The sequence below is a fragment of the Nomia melanderi genome, chromosome 4 (genome assembly GCF_051020985.1).
Source record: "Nomia melanderi isolate GNS246 chromosome 4, iyNomMela1, whole genome shotgun sequence".
Lineage (NCBI taxonomy): Eukaryota > Metazoa > Arthropoda > Insecta > Hymenoptera > Halictidae > Nomia > Nomia melanderi.
Genome location: NC_135002.1, coordinates 15707194 through 15724940, shown reverse-complemented (window position 1 = coordinate 15724940; position 17747 = coordinate 15707194). Strand labels below are relative to the sequence as shown.

Here is a 17747-nt window from a genome sequence, read left to right as displayed (position 1 = left end):
TTCGATCATTGGCAAATGCTAAAATCGTGCGACTATACAAACACTTTTTCAAGTGATTTCATCGCTGTCAAATATCAAATTCTTTACATATTGTTAACAGATTTTAGCACTATTTATGTTATGTTTCACGGATATGTTTAACAATTTAAAAAGTCTAAAATCAACTACTCAAATTCATTGAATATGTCTTAATAAATACATGATGATTTTTAAGGACAATTAATTGTTACACAAATTACATGAAAGTTGTTCGAACTCCTTTTTTAAATATCTATGTTTGAATATAAAAAAATGTAATTCTTTGATCGCTATGTGTAATTTCACGCATTATATGAATATACAATAAACTAGAGAATAATTTCCTTTGAATATATCTAACAGTTTTCTTACTTCTACTCAAATTTTGTGACTGTACAGAAAACAACTGCATTTTACTTTTTTTTTTTACTTCCTAACGTGGATAATAGTAAGAATCAACAATTTCTTTTCTTTTTCTTTAATAAACCTTCAAATGTTTCTACTTTAAGTTTGCTAATATTGATATTACAACTATATATAAGTATGTATTATGCATTTATGTGTGAATATATAACTATATAACTGTACAAATGGAACATGTTATTTTGTTCCTCACTTATACAACAATAAGTGATCATCGTGTCATGGTAATTAACCGTGAATTAATCGGTTAATGATGTATGAAGCAGATCAATAGCATTATGAGATTATCAACTCAAACGAATGAACGAAAATGAAACGGATTTTTTCAAAATTTGGAATAAGTAAAGATATAAAATATACAATGATTAGTATCTGTGTTGAACATGAATAATTTTAGCTACAGTATAAACTGTTAATAAATCAGTTTTACCAAAAGTAAGAGAAATTAAACCACAAATTCTTAAAAACATTGGACCCTTTCATATAATGCAGGTATAATTCTGGTAATTTGCTCAAATGTAACAAAAAGAAACGGAATTAAAATAAAACTATAATTTGATATACAAATTACATACGGTACTGACGTTATGATCACTTTAATTCAGTTTTCATAAAAATTGGCTATTATAGCCCGGACGTGTTGTTGTCCAAAATCGAACAAAAATAATAATACATCCTGTGAATTTTATTTGCACCAATATCCTGTCGTATTCAATTACCCCTTCATAAATTGAATGCACAGATCTAAGAATAAGAGACAGATTAATGTATTCTATTCCTATATTAACCTTTTCATATACTACTTAAAAAGTTCTTAAAAAGATTTCTTTCTTTCATATTTTCTTAATTACCTTTCTGGAGAATCTTGCAATAGTATGAAAAGATACACTGTCATATTATAGCAATAAAATATATTAAGTGAATTTTAAAGAAACTTTCATTCAGTACTATAATGTACTGTACTGATTTGTTTCATAACTCCATGTTTTCAGTATCTGATGAGTTTGGATATAAAATTGATTTAAGGTTCGAAAATATCATTGCAACCCATATTTATGAAGGATTTAGATATTACGACGTTGAAGAGCACATAGTAAGCGCAAATTCCAGACCATAATTAATAAAAAATATTTTATATATAGCCTGATGGTAGTAAGATTCAATTTTAATAAATTCAAATTCATAACGATATATATGTTGCCATAGATCATATTGTGTTTAAAGCATATGTAACACGTAAATCACTTGGTGACATGCTCTATTTTTTGTCTCTTTATCAGCTTTCTTGATTTATCACAGCTGGGGCAACAGTAACAAGATAGAAAACTTGTTTTACATCCCCGAAACACAAAACTGGTACAATCCTCTATTCCACGTAGTCCCACCAATCCTTTTCATACCCTTCATGTACATGTTCTAAAAGTACTTTCCTCCGGCTATCGCAGTATCTTAAACAAATAATAACAATAATACATTTTTTACTCTTACAATGATACATTGATTATTGAAATTATTTTTTTTCATTTTGAATAACTTACCTATATTTATCTTGAACTTTTTGTTTAATATCAGCAAGGTTTTCACTTGTAATATCTCTTTCAAGATATTCTGAGAGACGTTCTGTTGTTCCCTCTAGATCTTTTTGGTTGTCTTCAAAAATCACAGATTGGTTGTTTTTTCTCAAATAGTAAGCAAAAACGTAAGTATACATAAGAGTCTGTCTACAGGAACATAAAATATCTACTGCTTTTTTTAAAAATTGTACCTGAAAATATAAATATGAAACTTAATGTTGAAGAAATATATGTATGAATACTTTTCTTATTTGATTTTAATTAATTTTACCTCAATCCAGGACATATTATGTTGCTGCATTTCTTCCATTTTTTCTTTTACACTCGCATAAAGTTTACTTTCGAATTTTAATGACTGCATATGATTCATGTATCTATTACAGTAAAATAAGTATCTTTGCAGCGCAGATCTTTTTTTCTCTTGAGCATCTCTGGCAGCTCTAGCTTCTTCTTCATCATAACGATTACAACTATACCAACTAGAACCATGTGGTTCCCAAGGTCCAAGACACACCCAACAAAAGTCAGTTTTGCAATTTTGATTTTTGCACACCATATGATTACATCCACCATCCTTTTCAATAGTGACGTTGCATTTGGGACATTCCTTCGTATTTGCAGCGATCCAATTTGATGTTTCCGAGTCATCGTCGCATTTTTTTATCCATTTACGTAATAAATGACATTTCACCGGATCGTGCCAATTTTCACCGCAATGGAAACAGAATGTATGCCCGCATTTACAAGTTACTGGTCTGGCTTCAATATACTGTACTTTTATAGCATTATTACAATCTGGAGATGGACACCACCTTAGTAACCTATTACACTATAAAACCAAACAGTAATTAGTATATTTTAAAAATAATTTTCCTGCAAAATGAAAATAGTAGAATAGATAAAATAAAACAATAATTACTTCAACAAAACTATTAGTTATTAAATGTTGATATTTTAGCTTGACTTTAGAGTCTTTTACAAGACGCATAACACTGGCATCATCAACTAATATGTCGCAAGCATGTGCTGCGCATGCAATTGTTTGACCAACTCCTTCTTCCATGATCTTAGTTGTGAGATATTCACCCCAGCAGCCAGTACAAAAGCGATGTCCACACTCAAGTCCAGTCATCATCTAATATGTATTTAAAAATTTTAATTAGATTTCGAAAATATTATTGTGCTATTAGTGAGTAATTATATTATTATACATACTGCAGATGGTTGAACCATATAGCAGATTCCACATTCCTCAGTACCATTTGTTGACATCTTCCTTGACTAAATGAAAATTACAAATATATAAATTTTACTTTAATTATACACAAAGAAAAAATATTGGAACCTACTAGAGCACTCTGAGAAGATGGATTTCTATTTATTAATGGACCCTTCCTAAATGGATTAATAACACGCGCTTCAGCAAATAATTTCTCTTGGTCACCATCATAAAAACGCTCCATTAATTTTTCTTTATCCCATTTGAAATGATTTAATAAAATACGTGTTGTTGTTGCTGGTATCTAGAATTAAATTATGTCAATGGATTATATTTATTATACCATCAATATTATAAAAATTATAAAGAATAAACATTTATTTTGTAATATACTTCTACAACTGTGTTGACTTCTTTTATAGAATCGATCATATGTTGTACTATCTCTTCTGTAGATAAAACTTCAAAGGGATAATCGTCAACATCTGTTGTTCGTTCCCTTGGATTCTCAGCTTCAATTTCCATAGCAAAATCCACATCATCACCACTGGATTCATTACCAGAATCAACATCGTCGTATGTCTCTTCTTCTGAATCCATTGTGTTATTGATTTATTAAGCAATCAGAATGCCAATATACACTTTATTTTATTCTCTACAATTTGCACCTGTACATACAACAATGCAAATCATGTTGCAGCTGTACTGAATCTAACACTGATTTTTTTTCTGTTTTACACACTATATTTCATTCATTTAATTACACGATGTAATAATAAACAAGTATTCATTATAGTTAACGGAAAACAGTACTTTGAAACATTTTTATCATAATTAAAAATTTACAAATTAAGAAGTAATAATTAGACGAGTAGTTACACCAGTACGAACTTAAAGATTATTCTGTCACTTTGGAGGATAAATGTACAAAAAATTAAGGTAACACAAGGAACTGTATCGCACCTGTGCACGCGAAATATTGTTGTAGCGGAACAAGTGAAAACAGCTTATGTTTCAGCACATGACGTCATCGTTAGCTACTTCCCGAATAAAGCCAGAAGCTTTATTGTCCGTTTTCCCTTACTTATTGCGTACAATGTCGCGCGAAATTTACTGTCACTACACTATGTGAACCTTCCACTAACATGGAGGGTAAAAAAATTTGTCCAATATTCCTACAATGTTCGTAAGCAAGAATAAAATCAGCTGCCAAAACATCAGAGTTGAACTCCGGTAGCTGATACATGAAATGCTACTTCCACGGGAGGAACGATGAATGGGCTACCGTGGAGATAGCCAGTCAGGAATTGACTGTGTATAATATTTTCTCGTTATAAGCTTGAAATTGTCACAATTCAAGATGATTGATAAAAAAAACACTTGGCTTCCTTCCATCGAAAGTAACGTGGAGAAAGTAAAAATGGAATAGAAAATGAAAATGTTAGCTATTTATTTTAATGAGTCCACTAATAAGGATGGCCGTGAGCTTATAAGATGGAAGGTAAGCCAAACTTATAGCGAGGAAATACTACACACAATGGCGTCTTGTGTTTACCGAACTCATATTTTGCATTCCTCGATTTTTTTGTTAAGGCTTGTTTTAAAAGTCGACTAAGACCGCATACAGATGTATACCCAACTAAAGTTCGTGAATTAATAGTAGAATAAATTATTTTTATATGTTGACTGTTAAATCCACAATTATATATACGTTAACATATATTTTATACAATATATAAGTTGCATTTCTATATGCGTATGCTATACATATCATACATATGCATATATATATATATACATATATATATATATATATATGTATACACTTTTATCTGGTAAGCAAAAAAGATGAAATGAATATTTTGTATTGTTTGATAGTAGGGAAGATGTTAAATATTGTATAAGTTAGGTAAACAGATTTGTGAAAACGTCGTCTATCAAATGTGAAATCAATGAACTAAATAAAGAAACTAAAAGGAATATTTCGAAAATTGAGGGATGAAAATTAACTTCGATAAATTTAGTTGAATGAACAAATTTTAAGGAATACGACATCCGTCATAAATCAACGATTTCTTCCAACAAACACGAAACACTAACACACTTAACGCGATATCTGGACAACTGATCGACGTCGGAACACTTCACAATTTTAGAAGATGTATTACCATGCACGACAATATTTTCAGCCATTGCATCCAGTCAAGTTACCGAATTAATAGGCTAATCGGATAAAACCATAAATTAATCTAAAATGCACTGTTTGCCGTAAAAGAATGGACGAGCTTATAGCTCGAACACTACAGTCACGTCCAGTACCATAACTTCTTTTCGATTAACTAGAAAAATATTATTTTTTTCACTGATAGAGTTAAGGCTAACCGATAAGTGAATAGGAACAGACACAAAATTTCGTGTGATATTAGCCGAGAAATTGAGAATCAATTAGTGACACGACAACGAAACGTCTCGTCACGAAGTGCTGTTTCACTGACTTGAGTCAACTACTTGAAGTTTGCTCCGTTGGTGGCGCACAGCTGACGCACATGGGCGTCTCCACGGAGGGTACTACTTTGACATAACTATTTAAATAGTGTATATTGTATTGTCCCTAGTGCTTCAGATTCTACTTTATTGATATTACTAACATAAAATCAACCACAATTTAAACAAGACTTTTAGAAATGTTATAAGCAATACCAAAAATTACCAAGGGATTGTGTGTTCTTAAACATTCCACAGTGTTTGATAAAGTGATGTTAATCCTAAGAAACACTGTAAATAACCAGCAATTACTGCGCAATGCGTCTACTAATTTACAAAGAAAATAAACTGCATAGAAAGTACATTTCTTGGATTAATGTTATAGTTTATTTTATTTTATAATAACATACACATCAGGTTTTTTTTTAAATTTTCGGTAATCTGTTTATATAGAATTTTACCTGGTTACGCCAATGTGTGTACGAATGATAAACCGAGAAGCTCACAACGTTCTGTGAAGTTAAGTTAACCCCATCGTGTTATAATATTCGGAATAGGTATCGATGTGAACACTGAATTATCAGGCGAGATGAATTTACCTAGCGTGAGTGATTATTCTTTACTAGAAAAACTGGGGTCTGGAAGTTATGCGACTGTCTACAAAGCGTATAAGAAGGTATGTGAATTTTGAGGTTCGGAACGTAAACGCAACTGGAACATATGACAGCAGTGGCGTATTCAATTTAGGCGGGAGTCACAATTTTATAACTCCGAATTGTAATTTCCATGCATATATGTAAATGATGCAATGTTTAACTTTTTTCATTCAATTTAATTTTGAATATACGTATCTCTGTTGTCTAAATTGTAAATACGTTGAAATTAAAATGTTTATACCATACATTTAAGATGTTGAGCTATTTATGAACCATTCGATGTGGCTTAAGTAAGTTAGAGCAAAAATTATGCAAGATAAGATTATAAATAATGAGACGTTAAAAGGTTTATTAATCACTTATATTTTTTGTCACTTTATTTCTTACTAAGCACTGCAATGCAGTAACGGAATACATGGTATACGTCATGTCTCATGAACAATTTAATTAATTAATAATATTACTGGAATAGCGATGTCAATGCAAATTTGACAACTTTTAGCCACTCGTTTATTATGGTAATTAAGTATACGGATTCGAATTTAACGGAAGATTAATTAATCATTTGTGGGCTGCGATTACGGTGAATTTAAAGCGCGGCAACCGTAACAAAAATTAAAATCCCGCCAACAGAAAATGTCCAATGAAATAATTATATAGCTTTTTCAGTTAGTAATATTTTTTCTTCTTTAAGTGCGTACAAAATCACGAAAAATATTATTAAATATAAACTTTTATTTTCATCAGCGATTGAAATTTAATTTTTTAAAAATAATTTTTATAAAGTAATGAACCAATTATGAAATATAATTAAGAAATTGAAGAATTATTCATATTTTAATGGGGAAAAACACTTTAAAGATATTAAATCATATGAATGGTTTAAAGCTATTAAAACATATATTAACTTATGAAAGAATTGCTTGTTTTTATATTATAAAGTATTCACTGTTAAATAACAATAAGATGCTTATATCGAACTAAGTTGAACAATTTTGTAAATTTTATACATATAATATTCTATATAAGCATCAATGTAGTTTATATCCGATTTATAAAAGCATTTTTAATATTTTTGTATAATGACAAGTTAAATTTGAAAAATTCATCAAATAATCAATACCTACGTGTCCACACACCACCATTTTGGTTCACTCGCTTCGTTATGGATCACCGCGATACGAGATGCGAGGACGAGTTTATACGATATGAATAATTTCGTCTTTTTCATTTTGCACGACAATAAAAAGTGTTCTTGTGACATCTATGGCAAGAGATGAAGTACACGTTTCAGTTTATAAACTTCATAATATTGAATTTTTCTAATGTAGATATATAAAAATTTTGTCTAAATATATGTAAATGTTTGTAAAAAAAAATTACAGATCGAAATATGCAGTGCCTTTGATAAATAATATTGCTCACTTTTTGTTAAAAAGAAATGAATACCTCCATAATATCTTGGGCCTGATAAGGAACTTTGATCGTTTTCATATGACAGTATATATTATTGATACTTGTATTGTTTAGTCGTGTCACTTTCGTGTAAATAACGTAATTTAGTTCAGTGTTTTGATTGTCGACTAGATAAGAAAAGTATCCACCTTCCACTGGTTTACAAGTGTATTCAATCATACGTGTATCGCGACACCTATATCGTCGCGAGAAAGTAGCCTTATTAAACAATTTGATGAAGATTAGCACTTTTAGCCAGTTTCATTGACGAACTTTTTCACGAATGCACTACACGTGGAGAATAAGATATCTCGTGATTCTGTTATCAACACTGAATGTATCACACACTTGTGTCAATACCGTTATTACTTTATTTCAATATCCGCGACATTACCTTTCAACATTACCTATAACAAATAGGTGATTTCATCAGACCGCAATTGTTATTCTTGTTATCTAATATAATTACAACCGTAAATTAAATCACTACAAATACACATTAGGAATCTGGCAAATACGCAGGAATACATTTGCAAATACGTTTGCGTAGAAACGGATGCTAGGATCCATTAAAAGTTTTCATTGGACAATTCGGAAACAGAAGTTCTTGAAAATTTGCTCGAAATATATATCAGTAATAATAGCGTGAAGCAGAAGGCATAAATTTTCATTTTAATACTGCAGCTTAAAGTTTTAAGTGTCAGTTCTTACTTGTTGACCTAGATGTTATTACTATATACTCGGAGAGAAAATTTCTCAAATAAATTTCCTTTATACCAATGCATAATAATCAGTCTTCAACTTTCGATGGTGGTCTAAATTCAAGTATTTTGAACATTTTTCTTACATCATTTTGCTATGCACCCGAAGAACTTGATGTGTGCAGTATTTCATAGAAATCTGCGTTGAAATTTTGATTGCTACTAAAATTAATCATTAAAACCAGTGATAACTATAAATTACGATCTTCAAGAACTTCGTGAATGGTTTGGGTCTCACCTGGACGGTGTTCTCGGCTGCTCGCCGCATCTCATGCCCATCGCTAATTGGACGTAGTAATACTTATTGAAGTTTACACAAATGCACTAACCTTTGCGCCAGTTTTTATTATTATTCCGTCATAATACAAAACAGAAATCGTCGTTTGATCTGCGTGTCGCAGATTCCAGTGCGCTCGTTTTTAATCTATTGCAATCAGACTGGTCTCTGTCAGCCGAGTGGCTCCGTTGATTTGAGAGGTGGCCAGAAAAGATGGTTGCATTGAAGCTTCAAAGAAGTAAGTTATCTCAAGGCGATATAACGTAATCCTATTGTTGGTCGTTTGTAGGATGGATGCCGAGAGGTAGTCGCAATCAAATGTGTAGACAAAACGTCGCTGTCCAAGTCGGCTATCGATAATCTCGTCACGGAGATCAATCTTCTGAAAATTCTCAAGCACGAGCATATCGTGGAAATGAGGGACTTTTTCTGGGACGAAGGGTTAGTAGGACCCCAAAAACTCATTAGACGATACGACTAAACTAATAACTGTGTCCATACAACGAGACTTCAGTTCTTTAAAAGTGATCGAATCAATCGTATAATAAATAGTAACGTTTCCATTAGAGTCACTGAGAAAATGGCACTTACAGTCTTCCACTGTTGTCATTCAATACATTCAACTTAAACAAAATAGTAGTCATACCTGCTCTGTAGTATAATTGATCGCCTACCTGTTCCGAGCAGTGCGTAAAGACGACTCTATCACCTAGCGTAACTTAGGCACATATACATCGTAATGGAGTACTGCGACGCCGGCGATTTATCGAGTTTTATAAGAAGGAGGCATAAGCTACCCGAACGAATTTGCCGTGGGTTTTTACAACAGCTCGCTTTGGCGCTGAAATATCTACGTACCCATAATGTCTCCCACATGGATTTGAAGCCACAGAACCTGCTACTAACGAGAAAACCACAGTTGGTATTGAAAGTCGGAGGTTTGTGCCCGCGCCCGAAAAGTGTTCAGTTTGCGATCAGTCAAAGTTTACCTTCCTCGCCATTGGACCATCCGATCTTTTCATTTCAGACTTCGGTCTCGCCCAGTACCTATCCAATTCCGAACAAAAATTTGCTATTCGGGGCTCCCCCCTCTACATGGCGCCGGAAATCTTGTTGAAACGGAAATACGACGCCCGCGTCGATCTATGGAGCGTCGGTGTTATCATGTACGAGTGCCTTTTCGGCAAAGCCCCTTATTCCAGTAACAGCGTTCAAGAATTGGCCGAGAAAATCAAGGACACTCGACCTATAGAGGTGATTACGATATTGATCTCCTTTGTGAGACCAAAAACAAAATATATTGACTATACACATGTATATGCGTATATACACATGTATACATAGGTGTGTATATATTTCCATATATTATGTAAATTATACACAATTCATACACCTGTTAACTGTAGTACTTTACCTATTGCCTACTGTATTTGCATATACAGGGTGTTTTGAAGTTACCACGTTTGATACGGGATACTCTTCTATCTATAAATTTGGAAAAAAATGTGATTAAATATTGATGTGAAAATGTGAAAAAATTGAAATATGAGTGATTCAGGTAGTACTATATTTGTAAGATCATAGGTTTTTTCACGAGTGCAATAATACGTGTGCATTTAACAACTGCATGTTACGAAATATGTTAAATAAATATACTTCTTAAAACGTGGGTTGCTAATACCGTATATTCGTAAATATTTTTCATATTTCCCGATGGCATACTTTTTCACGTCAGGAAATTGGCTAAATTTTGAATGTTTTCAGCAAGATGGCGCACTAACGTAGAATTCACGGGAGGCCGCACAATTTCTAAAATATTAGTATGACAACAACCTGACTTTTTTATAGGTTTATTTAAAAACTAAAAATATTCACCTCTTACGAAATGAATAACTAAAGTACTTTCACTTTTGTATAAAAACAATAGAAAAACAAATTACGGAATTTCGAAAATATAAATGTTTATTTTACATATTTCGTGAACGAATCATTTTTCGAATTCTATGTATACAAGAAAAAGTATACATTTCCTTTTAAACAAATAATGCAAATGTCAATGCATGTATCGTTGCATTTGTGAAAAATGTACAAGGTGATTCATGTAATTTTAACAAGCAATTTTTTGCTTGACTGAAGTTATGAAAAAATATTACAGCAGAAAAATGAATGGTATAAAGTCTTGCATATATTTATGATCATAGATTTTTCATATATGCAATAATGTACGTGCACTTTTTTAAATTAGAACGTCCTCTTTCTTTGTATGAGTCGAATCCTCTCTTCATTGTATATGAAAAATTATTAGCATAATACAGTCGCAAAATATTTATTTCGCGAAATATTTTGGAAAAAGGTATTTATTAATTTTTTTGTAACTTCAGCTAGGGAAAAGATATGGTTCGTTACAGTTGCATGAATCACCTTGTATAGTCTTATATACGCACAATACTTTATGAAATATTAATTTTTCTTTGTAACATGTTCTTTTAATTCCACTGTGGCAAAAGTTACAACCTTTGTAGTACATGCTAAAATTTGTGTCACTATATTCTTTGTTTTGGAAAAAAAACTGAAGCCAAAAAAATATGAAATTTTAGTTTGAAGCGCTACTGACTCTTATCGATGAATATGAATCTGTGTTCAAAATTTAAAGGTGGAAAGTAAAAATGTGATGTAATTGAAACACATGATTAATGCAAGTAATTCTGTTAAAATTCAATGATATTAAAGTGCAAAATTAATTAGAGTAAAAAATAAATATCAATTACTTGTATATTCTAATACTATTGATTGTTGTTTTTATACTTAACATTTTTGTTATAATTAAACTGTAAATATTTATCAATTCAAATGTATATGGAATAAAAACTTTGATTAGACTTATTATTTTAATAGAAGAGATGCATTTTTATTTTATATTAATTTCCGTTAATAATTATATAACAATTAGTATTACTAAATAATTCATAATTGCTAAAACAATTTAGTAATCAGTTTCAGTGACGTACACAAATATTAACAATGCGACAACAACTCTTCAATAAAATTTTCCCTGGCTTGTAATCCCATAACATTTCTAATTTCCGTTTATAAAACATAGTGACACAGTTTAATCGCTTAACTTGTGGACACCCTGTCTAAATATAGAAATGTGTATACGCAAATGCAGTTGCGTAATTAACTATAACTATACATATACATGACTTATATCTGTGTTGCTAGTTTCTATATATATACAAAGTATATACCCTTACACAAATAAAAGTATCTGAGTAGTTTATTCCATTCGTGTGTAACTCAATTATATATATATATACTATATACTATATGTACTTGGCGGAACATCTTAAATTCATAATACTTGAAATCTTTAACGATAGAATTTCTAAATCGATTAAACCCACTATTTTCAAATTTCGTGTTCAACGATTATTGAAATTAATAAGTCTCCCTATCAAAAAATATTAAAGAAATTAATTTATTTATGCATATACTATAATATAAGTCATGGATAATTCCAAGGAACGCATTCTTATAACATTTCGATTTTTTAGTTGTTCTACCATTGTAAAACATTGTTACTATTTACAATGATAAAAATTATATTTATTATTCCAATGTATCGAAGAGAACTGCAAAAATACTAGCATGTCTTTAAAGATGCAGCTAAGAAGAAAGTCATTTGCGCGTATCATTACAAACACACCAAAATTCTCTCAAGTATTAAAATCATCTTACGTTTGCCTTGTATTTGCCAATTACAAAAGGATAAATGAAAATCGAAGAAGAGGGTTTTATGTTCTTATAATTCTATTTCGTTTTTCTGTCGATATCGCGGACTAGTTACCAAAAGGGTGTCACGTGTCCTGTGAGTGCAAGAACTTATTGTTGTCCTTGTTGAAACACGACCCTGACGAAAGGATAACGTTCGATGATTTCTTCGCCCATGATTTTCTGGATTTGGTGCACGCGCCTACGAAAGAGAATTATGAGAAGGCGGTAGAGTTAATTCAACAGGCGGTAAAAATGGACACGGAGAAGAATCCGAAGGAAGCGTTTCACCTTTATTGCGAGGCGCTCAGATACTTCATTCCTATTTTAACAAGTAAGAAGTGTTCGGTTCGGTATAAGTAAAATAAATTCATCATAAACAGATCGATACTGCGGACCGATCACTTAACATATGTAATATTCTATTAGATGAGACCGAACCGAAACGAAAAGAGATTTTAAGGTCACACGTGAGTAATTACATCAAGAGGGCCGAAATACTTAAAGCTTCGTGTATAGAGGATGACAGCGAGAAGGATAAGTATCCGCAGTTAGAAGAGAGGCCGAATCCTTCGATGGTCCAAAGGGTGGCATTCTTGAACGAGCAGTCATCGTTTGTGGATCGCGAACTACGTTTGTATCAAACTTTTCAACCCCTTCTCCTGTAATCTCGAGTCAAACTCGTGACGAAAATTGTAAACCGAATTCGGCAAATCTAAAGGTTATTCTTTTATTTTTCGTATAAACGAAATGTCACTTGTTTATGATCAATCTTTAACTTTTCATCGAATTGTTTTCTTTTTTTGCTAAATTCTTAACGAAAAAGATAGTTTCACCAAGCACAGTTATGAAAGAAATCATGGAACAAGGGTTTAATGATCCCTAATGCTTGAAGCATGATAACAGCGAAAATAAAACAATATTTCTTCGATCTCGTAATATTGCACGACAGATGAATAATTTTCTGCTGAACTTTGAAATAGATTGAACCTTAATGAAAAGCCTGATAAAGGCAGTTACGCGAAGTTATATAATTCCAATTACCGAGGAAGAAAGTTTTTAATGTATCTTCTTTTTTCGATCATTTATTACCCTGTTACGAGGAAAGCGAAATGTTCCGATGGAATTTCAATAAGAGTAAAATTCAACAAAGTATTTAAGTCCGATAAAATGGAACAGGGTCTTTGCTTGGTCTTATCCGGCGACAAAAACGAAGTTCCTCTGCGATGGTGTTAGCGTGGACGAAGAACAAGTCGTAATCGATAGAATCCTTTGTTTTATTAATATTGTTTCGTTGGGAAGAAATATTATTTTACGGTCGTGCGACAGGATTAGAGGAATAAATCGTATCGGTTCGAGTCTTCGGTAAAAGGGGCAAACGTGAAATTACGTGTTCCTCGTTGTCGCGTGTGTTTACAAACAGGGACGCTTAGCAAAAGTACAACCAAAATGGCGGACGGATTGGAAATAGGAGAAGTGGCTGTGCAGTATCTCGCCGAGGGAAATTACGCGCTAGCATTGGAAAGGTTTCAGTCTTGTCTGGGGATACTGGTACCACTGTTAAAGAAAGAACCAGCGGGTAGAAGAAGAGACTTACTGCACAAACAGGTAATTGTGATCACAATTTCAGACCAAATATGAATGACACGATTAAGGCTCGAGGTCACAACACGAGTGAGATATCGGTCGCTGTAATTATGGCCTGGATTTTGCCCGATTAAATGACAGTGCAATGAATTAATTGATAAGAAATATACTCTCGTGGTTTTGTGGCGTTTAAAGAACTTCTGGTGAGAGAGTAGTTTCGATGCTTAACTCCAGAATTTTGTGTTATATTTTACCGCTTACGACGTTTTTCGAAAATTTTCCTACGTTTCCAAAAATGTAGGCCAGCAACGGAGATTCAACGCACTTATCGTATTCGTTTGATATTCGATTTTTGCACTTTAGTACGCATAGCGTCTAGATATTCCTTCCAAATGTTCTATTTTGATTATTTTAATTTTACATGATACACACGCCTGTTCGAATTATATTTCATTATTTTTGTGTTGTTAACTTTTGTTATTTTCTTCTAACGACCAACTTTCTGCATTTTATATACGTGTCTTCAAGCTGAAGACTGTTACTGATAACAAAGTAACAAAATGGAAGTTTTAAAGACATATTAAGAACTACTTGAATAACTATACTTCTGAAAGATCTATAGTATTAATGTTTTAACAATCGATTGTGATAATTTCAATGTTAATATTGATCTTAAGAGACAAACACCCACAAACAACGTGTTCTCCATTTCAAAATATTACAATTTAAAATTTTAGAAATCAATATTTGATTGTTGCTTTAATGTTGTTGCATTTATATTTTAAAATAAATAACTTCTTGAAAAAATTTCTTTTTTAAAACAGGTAAAGTGTGACATATATTGTTCTGCATTACATAGGATTAATTAATAAATATTCGTCGTCGTACCAATCATATATTATGAAAGTAGTAAGACTTGAAAATAATCATACAGTGAGTCACAGCCAAAATCGTACATCACATATACGAATACGTTTCGTCTCGTGAAAAAGTTCAGGAAGGATATGGGGGAAAAAATATCATGAATCTATATTGTAAATGTATCTATATTTATTATGTAGTAGTATCAAAAGGAACAAAGTTGTCTAAATATAAAAAAAACAAAGTTACTATAATTCAGCCTGGAAAACGTCTCACAGCTAAAATCGTACATTTGTAGAAAAGTGACTAACAATTTGTTTAAATTAAAAATTAATATTTTGTTGGGTGCCCACGACTACATTCTACCGCACGCAATCTATTTGGCATAGATTTTACCAATTTTTCAGTAAAACTGGGTTCAATTTTTCTCCATTCCTCCATTAATACCCTTTTTAAATCATTTTTATTTTTAATAGTATGTTTCCGGATTCTAATCTCTAATTCATTCCAGACGTGCTCTATCACGTTCAAATCAGGTGATTGTGGAGGTGCGTTTAGTACTTTAGGGCAATTATACAGTACCCACATTTTGGCTACATGCGATGTGTGTTTGGGATCATTGTCGCTATAAAACTTAAACGAATTCAAAATCCCTAATTTTTCGGCACTGTCCCTCAAATTGTTTTTCAAAATATTTATGTAATCATATTTATTCATGTTACCTTCGATAAATGCTAAGTTACCCACTCCGGCAGCGGACATGCAGCCCCAGACCATTACTGATTGCCCTCCATGTTTTACGGTACTGTTTAAATGTTGTATTTTAAACTCCTCATTTGGTCGACGCCACACCGTAATTTTTCCATCTGAATGAAATATGTTAAATTTACTTTCGTCCGTAAATATAGTTTCTTTCCAAAAATAAAAATCTTTGTATATATATTCTCTTGCGAAATCTAGTCTCTTTCTTCTATTCTTTTCGTTTATAAGAGGCTTATTCCGAGCTGTACGACCGTGAAAATTATGTTTTCTGAGTATTCTTCTTATTGTTTCTGGATTTACACTTTTCCCTAAATATGTTTCTACTTCATTAGTAAGTTTAGGTGCACTGATCTTCGGATTCTCTTTAATTTTTCGTACTATCCATCTTTCGTCGTACGCGTTGAACTTTTTCTTTGGAGCTTTTCTTGACGCATTACTTATTCTATTTTCGTTTTGGTATCGTTTTACAATATACTGAACAGTACTGGCCCTTCTACCAATAATCTTCGCAATTTCACGATAGCTTTTTCCACTTTGAAAATTTCTTATAACTATTTGTCGCTCTTCTATCGTTGTCTGCTTCATTATTACTATCTTTCTCTTTTTTTTCAACTACGAACCTTACGACGCTAAACAACAACTGCAAATACGCCAAACAATGTAATCTTTCATTTGTTCCATAATTTTCATTTGTTTTCAGGGGTTCCCCTTGGGGAATATTACAAAATATATATACTGTACGATTTTAGCTGTGAGACGTTTTCCAGGCTGAATTATAGTAACTTTGTTTTTTTTATATTTAGACAACTTTGTTCCTTTTGACACTACTACATAATAAATATAGATACATTTACAATATAGATTCATGATATTTTTTCCCCCATATCCTTCCTGAACTTTTTCACGAGACGAAACGTATTCGTATATGTGATGTACGATTTTGGCTGTGACTCACTGTACATGATATTGTGCCTGTATTTCCTTTTCCTTCCGTTTGATGCATGGTTTTATTGCATGTAAAAATCTATAAACATGCTTTAATCACTGTAAGTAATTGTGTTGTATGTATATAATGTTGTTGCGTAGGTTCAGCTTTGGATGAAAGAAGCCGAAAGCACCAAAGGTCTTTTAGCGACGAAAGACATCGAAGAGTCCGTTCAACGTGGCTCTGATTCCTTCGAACAATGCATGGTACAATAGTTTTGCATTTAATATAGCTGTGAATTTAGTATTTGGAAATTACATCATGTCGATATATGTACATAAAATGTTCAGATTAATTTATGTCAGAATAAACGATTTCATACAAAACTTCTAAATATAATATAATGAGGGATGTTTTATTGGATACAGGAAAAAGTTTGTATTGTATTACATCCGGACTACTATATATTTGTAACATTCTTTAAATACCATAGCACAAGCCCTATTCCAATATTCTATATGCTTAGGTATATGTTAATCTTGTAATTACACTGTAGTATCCCCGACGGTCTCCGAAATTTTCATTTTATCTACCCAAGCGTAAATAAACTTTAAAATATTGGGATATTGTTTACTTTTTTAAAATACCTGAAAAGGAAGGATCCTATGGGAGTTTTTATTACTAATGTAAATTATACAGTCGCCGAGGATACTAAGATGTCTTTTTAACTTTCTGAACAGTTATTCTAAAAATATGAAAATGTAATAATACTATAGTTTTTAAATTTTAAAATGTCTTGTTAACAAATTGATATAATAGAAGAACAATTTTTTGAACCCATATATAAAAACTTATTCATGCTTATTACTCCGAAACAATAAATATAGAGCTGTATTTTTCTGCTTCAAAAGCAATACTTCCTTCAATCAAATTTAAAAATACCATTATCTAAATAAACCTGTTGGAGTTATGTA

At 31.9% G+C, this 17747-nt stretch overlaps 2 protein-coding genes across 15 annotated transcripts; one reads left to right on the top strand and one right to left on the bottom strand.

Moving 5' to 3' along the window:
* Positions 1 to 412: 412 nt before the first annotated feature.
* On the bottom strand, positions 413 to 9083 carry ari-1 (E3 ubiquitin-protein ligase ariadne-1). Of its 11 annotated transcripts, none has more exons than XR_004234665.2 (10): positions 5403 to 5553; positions 4198 to 4545; positions 3628 to 3902; positions 3365 to 3538; positions 3231 to 3296; positions 2935 to 3150; positions 2287 to 2844; positions 1980 to 2206; positions 1293 to 1889; positions 413 to 1185 (listed from the first exon to the last, which is right to left on the bottom strand). XR_004234665.2 is itself a non-coding variant. In XM_031972858.2 (10 exons), exons 4-10 carry the CDS (start codon positions 3832 to 3834, stop codon positions 1808 to 1810), a joined length of 1530 nt encoding a protein of 509 aa, XP_031828718.1. In that variant the 5' UTR covers positions 3835 to 3902; positions 4198 to 4545; positions 5403 to 5457; positions 5617 to 5748; the 3' UTR covers positions 413 to 1807. The 11 variants fall into 11 exon arrangements, 10 of the variants coding, with proteins under 10 accessions (XP_031828718.1, XP_031828720.1, XP_031828715.1 ...); XM_031972858.2 differs by adding an exon at positions 5617 to 5748 and having other exon boundaries at positions 413 to 1889; positions 5403 to 5457; XM_031972860.2 differs by adding an exon at positions 5617 to 5748 and having other exon boundaries at positions 413 to 1889; positions 4198 to 4409; positions 5403 to 5457.
* Aduk (unc-51 like kinase 3 homolog Aduk) lies at positions 5683 to 17497 on the top strand. Of its 4 annotated transcripts, none has more exons than XM_031972866.2 (9): positions 5683 to 5799; positions 6172 to 6394; positions 9157 to 9308; positions 9591 to 9805; positions 9895 to 10121; positions 12711 to 12972; positions 13068 to 13271; positions 14062 to 14246; positions 16935 to 17381. In XM_031972866.2, exons 2-9 carry the CDS (start codon positions 6308 to 6310, stop codon positions 17046 to 17048), a joined length of 1446 nt encoding a protein of 481 aa, XP_031828726.1. In that variant the 5' UTR covers positions 5683 to 5799; positions 6172 to 6307; the 3' UTR covers positions 17049 to 17381. The 4 variants fall into 4 exon arrangements, with proteins under 4 accessions (XP_031828726.1, XP_031828728.1, XP_031828725.1 ...); XM_031972865.2 differs by having other exon boundaries at positions 5798 to 6077; XM_031972868.2 differs by lacking the exon at positions 9157 to 9308 and having other exon boundaries at positions 5795 to 6077; positions 9555 to 9805; positions 16935 to 17497.
* The last annotated feature ends 250 nt before the right edge of the window (positions 17498 to 17747 follow it).

What these genes read in the sequence shown, in the direction of transcription:
- ari-1 (XM_031972863.2), bottom strand. Translation starts at nt 3,834, where the DNA reads ATGGATTCAGAAGAAGAGACATACGACGATGTTGATTCTGGTAATGAA. An exon ending in CATCTTCTCAGAGTGCTCTA is followed by an intron (nt 3,297 to 3,364) that starts GTAGGTTCCAAT and finishes ATTTTCATTTAG; the next exon opens with TCAAGGAAGATGTCAACAAA. An exon ending in AAAGTTCAAGATAAATATAG is followed by an intron (nt 1,890 to 1,979) that starts GTAAGTTATTCA and finishes TATTTGTTTAAG; the next exon opens with ATACTGCGATAGCCGGAGGA.
- Aduk (XM_031972866.2), top strand. Translation starts at nt 6,308, where the DNA reads ATGAATTTACCTAGCGTGAGTGATTATTCTTTACTAGAAAAACTGGGG. An exon ending in GTTGGTATTGAAAGTCGGAG is followed by an intron (nt 9,806 to 9,894) that starts GTTTGTGCCCGC and finishes TTTTCATTTCAG; the next exon opens with ACTTCGGTCTCGCCCAGTAC. An exon ending in GTTTGTGGATCGCGAACTAC is followed by an intron (nt 13,272 to 14,061) that starts GTTTGTATCAAA and finishes GTTTACAAACAG; the next exon opens with GGACGCTTAGCAAAAGTACA.